Genomic DNA, 13,633 nt, shown 5'->3' with positions numbered 1-13,633 from the left:
TTCAGGATTGTTTTGAAGAACTAATGTACATAATAATGGCAGTGCTTTGATAGGTTGTTACCAAACTGTTACTGAAATGAAATTATTGAGGTATCTCTTTGTCGAGATGATAAGTCTCCTTGTATTTACCTTGGGTGCCCTGCCCACTCCAAGGTACTGTACCATTTCCAGTTTCCTTCCGTTCATGTCCCGTTGGATGGATGAGATGGTGGAGGAGCTATACTATGTTATGAGAGCTTTCAGTGTTTAAGGTACTGGCAGTGTTTTTGTTTTTTTTTTTTTTTTTTTTTTTTTTTTTTTTTTTTTAAGCTCCTTACAAAAATCCTCTATGGGAGTTCTATTAGTTAGGATTTTTATGGTTGCCAGTGACAGAACTCTGATTCAAGTTAGCTCAAGTGAGAAAATATGGGGGGAGGGGACATTTGTTTGGTTCATATAACTTAAAAGTCCATGGGTAGCTCTGGCTTCAGCCATAGCAGGATCAAGGGGCTCAAAAAGATCCTGTAACATTTGTTTCTTGTTGTCTTTAGCTTTTCTCTCTGTTTTCCTCAAAATGTTTCCAAGCATTTTTCTGGTATATTTTCTCTACATGGTAACGATGTACCCGGGCCAAGATAACCTCAAGCTTTATAATGCTATCTCAAAGAAAAGACAGACCCTCTCTCTCTCTCTCTCTCTTTCCCAGTGGCCACATCAAATCTCTCATAAGGAACCAATATTAGATCTGCTTTAGTTATGTGGCTCCCTTAGACTGGTCACTTTGTTCAGAGATACAGGGTGGATGGCCTTGATTGGCCAACCTAAGTGATGTTTATTATAGTCAAATCTAGCCGGTGGTAGCACTCCAGTTTTCCTGCAGCTTTTTTTGGAGGGCCAAAAAAGCATGGTTGTGCCAGGCCAGGCTTGGGTTTCAGATGGGGGTATGTGAGAGCTAAGAAGGGATCCAGAGGTCACTGAGTCCAACCCAGCCATGGCCAGAGAAGAGAAGTTTCGTGTCCTAGGTCACATGTGATTCAGTGCTACACTTAGCCCTTCAGTTTGTCTGTACCACCTCCGGTGGAATCATCACATGAACTTGTCCTGTCAGAGCAACTGAAGGATCCTGCCACAGAAAGGAGCAAACACTGGGCCACACGCAGGTTACATGAGACCACTCCTGGCCTGGGACTCCATCCTCTTTCTTCTCCTGTCTCCTCTCCCCCGCTCTCTGGGCCAAACTCTGGATGGTTGAGATGTTGGCTACTCAGAGCCCCATTTCAGATGGGCCTGAGAACGGGGGTCCTCTGTGCTTAGCAGTTCACTGCCTCTTCTTGCACTTTCTTTTTTCAGGTGGAGGTGGTTCCTGGGACAGAGTCTGACCCAAATTATAAAACCACAATGAGAGGACTTCAAAGGGAAAAGACAGTGTAACTGTCACCAAAGAGGCCCCTTGCCAGAAAGGGAAGCCAATGGGAGAGAAGACAGTGTGTCTTCTCTATTGTCTCCATTGACGATATGTCAATGTCTCTATTGACATTGTGTTATGTTCTGGCTTGAGTGGGAAAGAGGGGCTGATATGCCTGGTGGTGCTACTTCTGATATCCTTAATGCTTCTCTAGAATTCTCCCCCATCTCCCTACTGAGAGACTCTCTGGATGATGCCACTCCTGAGTCATGAAAACTGTAACAAGGGCTCTGGTTTGCTTCATGAAGGTCAAAGCAAGCGGTCCTAATCTTGTAGCTGGAAGACAGGGGTTCGTGGGAGACAGTGCTGTGCTTTTTCTGATTTTATCTTTTTTCTTTGTGCAACTCTTCGTTCTCCGTAGGCTGAGGAGCTTGTTTGTATTTGATAGCCAGATTCTTCTTATGGAGCCCTGGTGATCATTTGCCCCATGGTTGTTGCACACGCCCATGGTAGGTTCCTGGAGAGCTGACCTCCGTGTGTGCTGCATATTCAGGGCAGCGAGTACCCTTGACATGTAACCATGCCTTCCTCTGCCTTGAGCCACCCCCAGCTCTCCATCATCTGGAGAGAGACTGAGTTACTTCTGTGACCACAGAGTCTGGCGGACCCTTTCAGCATTTTCTCCTGCCTGTCTTAGTCATGCCCTTATAGTCAAGCCACATAAAAGTGTTTGTGAAGAACTGTACACTCTACACCTTCTCATGCTTCTGTGTTTCTTTTCAAGCAGTGTGCTCTTCCCAGAGTCACCTGCCTCCACCCATCTTCCATGTAAACAGCTTCTTCAGATCCATTTTCCTGATCCAGTTCGAATGTCACCTCTGCTATGTTGCCTTCCTAATTCCCCCACAGTATCAGTGACCCTTCACCTGTGATCCTGAAGCCCTACCCTTTTTACTATATACCCTTTTACTTGTCTTTATGTGTCTGCAAGGAGGTGGTATAACAAAGGGAAAAGAACAGGAGGTTTGCACTTGGTCTGGGGTTAAAGCCTGGCTCTGACACTTATTGACCGCATGTCTTTGCAAAAGTGAGCTGACCTTTGGGAGCCTTTTCTGTCTTTGCTTATAAATGGGCATGATGAACTCTTTTGAAGTGTTTTCTTGAGGAGGAAACAACCTGTGATGTGCTTAGCATGGCACTTGGCATTTAGTAGTGCTCAATAACTGGTAAGGGTAGTGGTTGTGGTTATTGTGATTATTGTTGGGTTATGAAATCTTAGAGATGAAAGGGACCCGAGGGGTAATTCTTATGCCTACAAAGCTTGATGCCTCCTCCCTTGTCTGATAGTCATCTGGCTTCTCCTTGAACTCTGCCACAGACAGGGAGCTCACTTTCTCTCTGATCTTATGATGCAGAGGGGCTTGCTAGTACTTAGGCTAAGTTACTCTATGTCTATTTGGGGAAATATTTTATTTTATTATTTTTTAAAATAATTTTTTAAGTTTATTTTGAGAGAGAGAGAGTGCAAACGAGGTAGGGGCAGAGAGAGAGGGGAGAGAGAGAATCTGACAGCAGACTCTGCACCATCAGCACAGACCCTGATGCGGGGCTGGAACTCATAAACCATGAGATTATGACCTGAGCCTTAACCAAGAGCCGGACACTTTACCGACTGAGCCACCCAGGTGCCCCTATTTGGGGAAATACTCTCATTTGGCAGTTATATTTATGTATATAAGTATGTATGTTTATGTACATTACATATTTACACATGTATGCATGTCTCTGTGTGTGTATATGTGTGTGTGTGTGTGTGTGTGTGTGTGTGTGTATTTAGTGATGTTTCACCATATAAGATTTCCTAAAACGTCTTACTGAAAAAGTCGGGTTAGGAAGTTACAATGGAAATTAACCTCCAAAGCAAAGTTTTGAGTGGCTTTGCATTTTCTTAGATTTTTTGTTTTTGGGTGGATTTGCATCTACTTATTGCTTGTCTCTGGGTGGAATGCCAGTGGAAATTGTGGCTTGTAATGCTGTTGCAACTATCAAGCATATCCTGCCTGTGATACATAAAGAGAATAAAGTCTGAGTGACATAATAACATGGTGCATCTAAAAGTAGTAATACTTTGTTGGCAGAGAGAAGACAACCTTTCATAATGTGCTTTAGAGACAACCCTGGATTAGGAGCAAGAAATCCTAAGGTAGTCTATGGTACTTTAGCCTCAGTTTTCTCATCTGTGAAGTGGGAGTATTTGCCACACAGGGATGGGATATAGAGAAGGAAGAGGTGGACTCCGTCTCTGAGAACTAAGCACTCCCCACTCCCCTTCCCCATTCAACCAGAGCACCACTTTCTATAATCTTTAAATATGAGGTGTGCACTGGAGTCCCTTATAAAATGTTATTCTACATAAAATGTTCTGTTGCTTAAAAAATCTGTAAACTTCTACTAAACCAGATTATCTTTAAGGTCCCTCCCACTCCAAAAACTATATGGCTCTAAAATAAAAAAAAAAAAAGTGATAGATCTTTACTAATTTTCTAATGTACAGTTTTAAAAAGTTTTTAAAAATGAAACAAAATTACTTTTTAGAAACTTTTTAAAGGATTTTTTTTTTGGTCTTCCCTTTCTGATGGGCTTAATTGTAGTGAACAATTATTCCTTTCCTTTTTCTTCCAAAATTCACTTTTCTCTGACTTAACCCAAATCCTACTCAGACAAGGAAAAGGTCATACATATGGTGGAGGGCAGGAAGATGAATATGCTTTATTATTCTCTTGTATCCTTTCATCCCAGGCCAGTCCTTGGAGAAACCATGCCATAATTAAAATATGTTTTCAGCCATGTGCATGTCCCTTTTCAGCAATTCCTTTCCCCAGTTCTCTCCAGATGACCTCATAGAATCATAAAGTTGGAACAGATGTAAAAAATCTTTATGCCTAAATTCTTTACATTAGCCAGGTGGAAAATGGGACCCTGTGAGGGGAACAGATTTGTACTGGATAGGGTAATGAGCCATAACTCAAACGCTTTTCCAGGTCAGTTCATTTTCCAGTGGGTCTGGATAACCTCTTTGTGCTTTAGCTCTCTTGTAAAATGGGGATGATCATAATAGTATTTGCGTCCTAGAGTTGTTGCCAGTGTTATGTGAGCATAGAACCTTAGAGCAGTGCTCAGACTAGAGACAGTTTGAGATACCTGTTTGCTGCTGTTATCATTGCTACACTTCCATATTCTGACAGCAGGCTGCCCAGAGTTCACAGAGATGGAAACCTCTCTGGGGACCATGCTGCCTCCCATCTTGCATCCCCAAAACAAGTGGTTAAAACAATGTCTTTTTTTTTTTTTTTTTTTTTTTTTTTTTTTAAGCATCCAGTTCTAGCAGGTCACTGCTTCCTGCTGGGTGACACTGGGTAGGTAATTGGTTCTTTTCAGATATATCAATTTCATGTTAACATGGTGGCTGCTTAATACTACCTTTGCCTGGTAGTAATGTGTTAACTCAGTGATAATGTATGTGGTTCCAGAAAATCCGTAAGGACTGACTTTAATGAGGTGACTTCAGATTGTGTGGCAGGTGAGTGTGTAAGTCCTTTTCAATCAAATAGATCTGTCATCTCACCTTGTGGAAGATACCTTCTTCCACTGGAATGAATGGGGCTAGCTGTGCCATCCCCACCACTGGATGGATGGAAACCTCTAATTTCTGGAAAGTAAATGCCAACCATCGAATGGGTGAACGTTTAGGATTTTGACACTATCATTTTATTTGTTTGTCAAGGTCACAATGAATGTAACTTTACTTGAGCAATGAAGAAACATGAGTTCTTACCTTTAAGTCTCTCATTTTTGAGAAGCAGGTATGTAACTGATGGGTAGCCAAAGGACGCTGGGAGTGTGACTGAAAGAATCTAACTGCTTGTGAGGGAACTATGGTTACAGGGCAGGCTGCACTCAGAATCTCAGGAGCCCCGAGTCCCAGCTTTGAAATGGCCCAGGGAAGTGTTGGTGGCTTCTTCTAGATGGGAGTTTGACCACCAGTTCTGTGAGGTCAGTCAGGGCTGCAATCACCCGGAGCCAGGATCTTCTAGTGTTCTGTCTGTGGTCTCTCTCTTAATCCCACCGCGCTTCCCAGCTCCATAGCTGGTCCCATTCTTCCCAGAGCACACAGGGTGTTATTGACACTGTGAATGACCTAGGGGGAAACAGACGGTGCGTTGCCACTCTGTGGAGCTGAAACTCTTTGCCAGTCTCAACGTCTGCTCAGCCGTCGCCCCGCGGGGACCTCTTGAGTATGTGGAATCGGTGGAAACTCCTACCTCCTCACTGTTGGTTTCTATTTTCCTTTTCTCCGCACCATGGGTGGGGGGAGAAACGAAGACTCTCAAGAGCAGGAACGTAGCAGGACCTTCTAAGTGTGACGTGTGGTTACTTTAGTCCTTACCAATTGCTTTAATATTTCAAAATGGAAGCGGCTCAAGGGAGGACGAGTAGGTGAGCCATACCTGAGGGCTCCCCCCATAAACTCCGCGGAAGCTCGCCGCGCCGTTTGCTCCGCAGCCCCCCGGGGGGCCCGCAAGCCCGGGGTCCCTGGGCTCGCGCGTGGCGCCGCGGGCCTGGTCTTGTGTGCGCCGGGGCGGTGCGTGGCGCGCGGGGCCCCGGGTCCGAGGCCAGAGCCTGGCGAGCCTGTGCCCCGCGGACCGCGCTGCCCGGCGCGCCCCTCCCTGCGCGCCCGCGGGTGTCACACCAGACGCCAGCCCCGGCGCGCTGACAGACGACTTTTCTCAGTTGTCACTTTTCTCGCTTGTCAGCGGAGCTGCTGGTAAGTGAAAGAAAACAGAGACGGGGCGCGAAGGCTGCGAGGCGGTGGGGTGGGGGGGAGAGAGGGGGCGGGACGGGAGGGGGGAGGCCGCGGGGCGCCCCGGGCTGGGGGCGCGGGCGGAGCCCCGTGCGCAGCCTCGGGGTCGGAGCACCCCGCCCGCCCCAGCTCCCCCTCGGCGCATCCCCTCCCCTCTCTCCCCTTCTCACTGTCTCTCCTCCACACTCGGTCCTCCTTCGTTCCCCCCAGTCCTTCAGCGGCCTCACGGTTCGCTTCTGTGGCTTTGTTAAAAAAAAAAAAAAAAAAAAAAAAAAAAAAAAAAAAAAAAAAAAAAAAAAAAAAAAAAAAAAAAAAAAAATCCCATTAGGTCCAGGTGCTTTCTCCTTGAGCAGCTCGGGACCATGGCTGGTTCCCGCAGCCGCCTCCAGGAGGCACCTGGGCCGGGGGTCGCCGGCGCTGCGAGCCCCCTGTAAGTCCGGGTTTGGGGGGCCCAGAAGGAGGAGCGCGCGCAGAAAGTGACAGGCAAAGGCGCGCGGCGCACGGCTGGGTCTCGAGGGCCGGCCCGGCGAGGAGGCGGGGAGGGCCAGCCCAAACTCTCCCAGCCTCACTCCCACTGATAACCTGCAGCTATGGAGTCGCCGACCAAGGAGATTGAAGAATTTGAGAGCAACTCTCTGAAATACCTGCAACCCGAACAGATCGAGAAAATCTGGCTTCGGCTCCGAGGGCTGTAAGTAAATCCATTTACTTCTCTTGCCCCGTTTCTGTCTGCAGTCAGTATTTTACTACACAGCTACAGCCATGACTGCTCACCCTGTTCCCGCATGGCCCTTTAAGTACAGCCCTAGAAGTTCCACAACTGCTTCTCTGTTAATTACAGTCACTGCTACCTCCCCCCCCCCCCTTTTTTTTTTTCAAAAGAGACTTTTCCGAGTGTTTTAGAATGCCTTGCTATTTCCAAAGCATACTTTCTTTGGGGGAAAGAGGAAATGTCCTTAGATTTCAGTTGTAGTAGCTCAGTACCCATGGAGATGTTTCTGGTCCTTTTGCCCAGGGAGAAAATTCTGGGGACTGTTAATCGAAGGAAGACTTATTCTCTGCAAAGTGCTTGCAAACATCTTGGCAGGTGGTCCAAGAACTTACCTTCCGTTCAAATTCTACATGCATTCTGGCTGCTAAATTTTCCTCTCGTTCTCCCCAGCCTAGTTCAACTTCTGATATTTTCTTAGGGTTCTTTCTCTCTTAAAATAGTCACCAGAAGGAAGGGGCTATTTTTGGAGAAAGTGGGGGTCAGAACCAACAGTGGAGTTTCCTAGCAGTATTTGAATAGTGAAATAGTACATTTGCTTTCAATATAGTGGCCAGAATTCTAGTTGGACTGATGGACAGAGATCTCTGAGTTTCATTCACTTCATTGGGTTCTGTCTGGTTTTGGGTACTGAGGAGAGGTGACCTGAAAATACATGGTATTTTCTGTGAAAAGATTTTATAGATAATGAAGAGCTGGTTACCCCATTCAGGAAGCTCTAGTGATATCTGTGTATTTACATCTTGCTTCTCAGTTGACCAGTCAGATCCCAAAGACATCTTTCATAACTACCCGATACTCATTTCATTAGACATTTGGCATCAAATATCTAGTGCAGTTAAAAAAACAATTTTTTCTCCAAATATATTATCCAGACATTCTGTTCCTTATGAAGGACAAAGATGGGAATACCAGCTCCTTCCTTGGCAGTTTGTTTGTTTTGCTGTAGTTATTGTTTTTGAAAACATGTGTGTGCGTGCGTGTACACGCACACACACAAACACACACACATCACATCACATCCCAAAACAAAATCAAAACGGCACTGATCTAAGTTAGCTTCATCTTAGAGGAGACCACCTCCTGACCAGGGTATTCAGAGTTTCTAAAGGGAAGCAATAACGAAAGTGTATGTTTCTTTAAGGGGTCCCCTAAAGTGTAATTTATAAAAGCCCTTCCATTAATAATCTAAGTGAGTTTCATTGCCATTGATCTAAAGGGGAAACCATGCCAAATACTATGATTTTTGAGTTGTCTGGCTGCTGTAAGCAAGCAGAGGTGGTAAACTTGTGTGGAAATTTTGTCGTTTTGGTTGGCAGACTGTCCTGACAGTTGAGATGCGTGCAAGGCAGCACCTCTTTCAGAGCAGTGTTTACAATAAACTCATGTCATAGGTAATGAGCATTCAATCTGATCATACTGTGGTGCACACAGAGAGTTGTTGGCCTCTACAGTCTGGGTCCAAGGTATGCAGTGTAAAAGGGCAGTCAGGCTGGTCTCCTTGCCATCTCGGCTGGAGGGACTCATCTGCACACACTCAGGACTGCTCTCTGGCTGCTTTACAATTACAGCCAACTCCATGGAGCTACTCAGGCTAGAGAGGAGTGTTTGGGCAAATCAGCCAGGCTGAGAATGTGTGTAAAAAAGCATTTAGTGCTTACAACACACTGTCTTGTAGCTTTCTGCTTCATATCTTGTAGGCTTCTCTCCCCAAGGTGTTGGGGTGTGATATAACCACATTTTTGTTCTCTAGTCTCTCATATCTACTCAGCATCCGGTGCCTTTGAACATGAAAGGTGTGGGTTGATTCTTTTCCAAGTGTGTGTTTTTGAATTCCTCTCTTTACCCTTCTACTGAAACGCTCTGCCTAACAGCAATCCTAGGAGATCTGTTGCTTCATTTTCTGTTTCGAAAAGGACATGTTCCTACCGTAATTATGGCATAGTTTTTTACTACTGTTAATGGTTCTTACTGCCACTTAAAAAACCAAAACAGTAGTGCTGTGATAAGTTGCTAAAGACTCTGGAAACCAAAGGCATGCTTATTTATACCACTTGGAATAACACTTTCGCAGTTCACAAACTAGAAACCGTTAGGAGGTGGAAGGGTATGTTTCTATTTGTCCACACAACAGACTGTCAGTAAGAGAAAGGAAGCAGCCCTTTCATCATTTTATAAATACCCAATAGTCCTATTGGATTTTCAAGTAAATTTATTACCATGACTCCCTTATAGAAAGGGCTTTATAGGTGATCACAGGTAGTCAGGAATTTAGTTCAGCTTGTTTGGGAACCATCTAAGTTCAGGACTTGATCATCTCATGCCTGGACTGTTCAGTGGTGTCTTCTTCTTGTCAGTATCTTTTCTATTCAATTTACTATTGAATTTTTCATCTCCTGTATTAGAGCATAATAAGTTCCTTGAGGATGGACACTTTGTGTGTCTTGCTTACTGCTGTACCTCCAGTGTACAGAGCAGGGTCTGGCATGTAGTAGGTGTTCAGTAAATAGGTGATTAAGGAAACATAAAGACCCAAATATGAACTTTATAATATTCAACATGAATGTATATATCCAAATATATTTGGATCAGCTTATAGGCCATGTGACGTATCAACACAGTATTCCATGAACTAGGTGGGAGGCAGGTTTTGTTAATATCATTACCCAGATCGGGCACAGAGATCTAAACTGAGGTAGGAACAGATGTGGCAAAGCCACAACCCAGGGCTGAATCCCACTCTTGTTTATCTAAGTTCTCTTTTTCCCTCCCCATATCCTCTTCCCTTCTGTGCACTGGCCTGGAGTGGTCTTTACCAGCAGTGAGAGGATTGTTGCTCCTGCTATTATTATCTGCCAAGAATCTAAAGCATAGGAGAATATAGGGAATGATCCTGTATACATTACAACCTCTACCCATCCCCCTTCCATGCTTTATTTTTTTCTCTTACACATCTCACCACCTGAATGCTAGGTATTTTTTTTTATTACGTTTATTGTCTGTCTTCTCTAACTAAAACATAAACTTCATGAGGACATAGTTTTTCTAGTCTGTTTTGATCACCGGTGTGTCCCCAGCACCTACAATACTACCTGGTGTATAGTAAATTATCAATATGTATTTGAAACCTAGAGCTCATTCACATATTTCTCTGGGGAAAAAAATTGGGAAAAACTCTTAATCTAGCCTTGTAGCATCATCGCCATGCTCATAGTACATCGAATACTGGAAATGTGAATTTTAAACACTATGTACCCCAGCTGAGATGGCAAAACCCTGCAAGTGTTGATATTTACCATAATGACGACTCTTTTTCCTTGCGTGAAGTGCTGAATACCAATGTATAGAGACCAACTGTGATTTGAAGGTTGTGGTGTTCCTCATCCTCACTCTGCAGCTCTCAGACCCATGTTCATGTTCCTCTTTGCTGGGAGGGAACGATACTGACACCTGAGCTTTTTAATTATGTCTGTCAAAGGGATGCTATCTGCTTACATTTCTGGGATGAGCCTCTTTTTTTTTTAAACCCATTTTCGTTTCTGTAAACCTCGGTTTCCCCTCAGTGCTGTTGTCATACTTCTTTCCTCTGCAAAGAGGGTGGAATTTCTAAGGGTCCCTCCCGATGGCTGTTTTGTTAGGGAATCTTCCAATCAGGGAAAATACGACAACGGCTGTACTTTATTCCTCTGGTGATGTGGGGGAGCCTCACGGCTGCATAGGTTTGAGTCATGACTTGTACCTTGGGTCCTGACCAAGGGTTTTTCTATTGCCAGACTGTTCTATGATGACAAAAAAGTGTTTCTATACCTTTTTTTTTTTTAGTTGAGAGCAAGTGAACAGGTTTCACTTATTCTGTTGTCAAAATTGTAATTAAGCTACAATGTGTTTATTTTTCCTTACTATGAGGTAGTCAGTATAATAAATTTTATGTTTATATAACACTTTCTATGAAGATGATGTGTTCTTTTGCATTATCTAAAATGATATCATGATATAAAGGGAGGTAAATAGCCATTAAGGTAACAGACTGGGACTATTGTCTATTCAGTGGGCTTTCCCATTCCCCAATGTGTTAATAGACCCTGCCTCCCTCCTGATTAGGGATGAGCTCAAGACCCAGGACTGGCAAATCTTAGAATTTGACCTTCGTGGCAAGAGTGGTAGGTAGGTCTCAGGTGTGGCATGGAACCGAGTGGTAAAGTCCTTTGTTGGCATTGCTCTCTTGGCCGCTGGAGAGTGCCGCTTTCCCTTCTTCTGGGTTTTCCTGGTGGCTGCCACTGGCTCAACTTCCCAATTCATGGGGAAGACCTTTCTGTGATAGGAGACAGTGAAGCCACCACTTAGGGAAAAGCAGAGGGGAGAATATGGAGTGGAAATCCCCGATCTGCTCCCAGAAGCCCCAGTTTCTGTACTCTGGCAGCTCTACCACCAGCCAGGCTGTTTCTGCTAAGGTTACTTTGAGTTTGACTTCTCTCAAAGGGTCTTCACTAATATCCCACTGAAGTACCGAGACCTTAAGTGATTCTTCCAAACTACACAGCAAAGATGTGAGGGAAAGCCATAGACAAAGAAGCTTGGATATCTGGTTTCATATTTCTTATTTAATGAAGCCCTCTGCTGCTGTATTTTCTCTGTACTCATCTGAAAGTTTTAATAGCACCATCAATGTTCAGGCAACATTAGTTTACTCAGTTAACATTTATTGAGTGTCTGTTATATGCCGGGCACTTTCATAAGCTCTGGGTGTGCGAGAGTAGATAAAATACCTGCCCTTCAGCACTTCCAAAGCTGGCAGGAGAGACTGAAAGGAAAAGCCGGAAGTGTTGACTATAGTTACAGAGGGATACACAGAGAGCCACCTCTATCTGGGTTGACCAGAGAAGGTGTTGCGGACTGGCAGTCAGCTGCAGATTTATTCTAGCGGAGTCCTTAGAGTTACAAGGAAGAGACTTGCGCAGATCCTTTTCATTCATGTCAGCCTTGTGCAAAGATGCAAAGAAGTGTTTTGCAAAGATTTGAGGAAGCAAAGAGTTCAGCCCAGAATAAATCAGCCCAGAATTATGAGCTGGTTTTATGGGCAACTGGGAAAGCTCTTCTACTTACTAGGGATAAAGCCTGAATCCTAGTGCCCTTCTCTATGCTCACTTCTCATCGATAATCTCCAAAAGGAGAGGGTGTGGTTGGGTCAATTTGCTATCATCCAATGTTGAACTACTGGACAGAAATCTCCCAGGTCACCTCAAAAGCACTTGGCCCCTGGGCGTCTGGGTAACCCAGTTGGTTAAGCGTCCGACTTCGGCTCAGGTTATGATCTCGCAGTTCATGAGTTTGAGCCTCCTGTGGGGCTCTGTGCTGACAGCTTGGAGCCTGGAGCCTGCTTCAGATTCTGTGTCTCCTGTCTCTCTGCCCCTCTCCTGCTCGCACTCTGTCTCTCTCTCTCTCTCTGTCAAAAATAAATTAACATTAAAAACAAAAGCACTTGGCCCCTAAATTGGTCCCTGGTCCCTTAGGGACCTCACAGGGTTACCTTTCCCTATAAATCAATTAATTCCCAAGAGCCTTAGTTACTTTCCTTGAAAGGTAGCTGTGTGATATCCTCTTGCAGCTTATCAAGTGCAATATTGTGGGATAGATGAAAGCTGATGAATGGAGGTAACAGAGTGTGCAGAGGTACAGAGGCATGGGAGATGGTGGCCCGTTGAGGAGGAGTGAGAGAGAATGTTGGAAAGGAAGGCATGCGCCAGGTAGTAATACATGGAATTTTAGGAGATTTGCTTTTTGTTTTATTCAAAACTGTACATGCTCATAGTTTAAGGAGGCAAATATTTGAACACATTTTGCTATATTACACACACACACACACACACACACACACACACACACACACACAAATGTGTTCCACTCTCCATTCATCCTACAGAGAATATTTTTTATTTTGTACAGGTAATTTTAAGGAGTTTTCATCTTATCTCTTACTTATAAGGAAGTGTTAAAAGGCTTTAAGCTGGAGGGTAACAAATTGAGATTTGAATTTTAGGATGGCTACTCTGGAAGAAGTGTAGAGGACAGACTGGTGATGGAATTTGAGGCCTGGCGACTGTTTGGAGAAGATTCTTGAATTTAGTGTAGTGCCAGTTAGTTTTGGAGCAGAGAGAGAAAGGGAAGTTGTCTTCCAAGTTTGTTTTGGCTTGGGTGTCTTAGTTTGGTGCCATTTGCCTTATTAGGGGCCATGGAGAGGAGAGCAGGCTGGGATAAAGCAGAGTGATAAACTTGGGTTTAGATATGTTGAAATGGAATGGCCTCTGGAAGATCCATGTAGGTGTTGGTGATAGTCTGGAACTATGCAGAGACCTTTGGCTTGGAGCAGTGGGTCTGAGAGTCATGGTTCTGAGGAAAAGCCTCGCAAACAGATGACCTAAGAAAGAGGAGCTTCACGTGAATCTCACTAATAAAGCAATGCCAAAAGAATAATCTAAAAAATTACTTATTTCCTCCAGATTATGTATTTTAGGGTATTAATTGGCCCTTCCAATCTGTCACGTAATTGGAATGGCTTGGCATATTTTTGTTGGTCTCCTATTCTATACCAGATACCAGGAGCTTCAGAGGAGATATAGAA

The 13,633-nt window shown here is 44.3% G+C and overlaps 1 protein-coding gene across 3 annotated transcripts in view; it reads left to right on the top strand.

Annotated features, from left to right (window-relative positions):
- Positions 1 to 6,541: 6,541 nt before the first annotated feature.
- PDE1C (phosphodiesterase 1C) overlaps positions 6,542 to 13,633 on the top strand; it is a 291,783-nt gene continuing 284,691 nt past the window's right edge. For all 3 annotated transcript variants that reach the window (XM_042921512.1, XM_042921535.1, XM_042921545.1), the window contains exon 1: positions 6,542 to 6,936. In XM_042921512.1, the coding sequence (XP_042777446.1) occupies positions 6,836 to 6,936 (101 nt within the window). In that variant the 5' untranslated portion in view covers positions 6,542 to 6,835. The remainder of the gene's footprint in view (positions 6,937 to 13,633) is intronic.

The sequence above is a fragment of the Panthera leo genome, chromosome A2 (genome assembly GCF_018350215.1).
Source record: "Panthera leo isolate Ple1 chromosome A2, P.leo_Ple1_pat1.1, whole genome shotgun sequence".
NCBI lineage: Eukaryota > Metazoa > Chordata > Mammalia > Carnivora > Felidae > Panthera > Panthera leo.
Note: the sequence above shows the minus strand (reverse complement) of the source record. Positions and strands in the feature narration are given on the sequence as shown.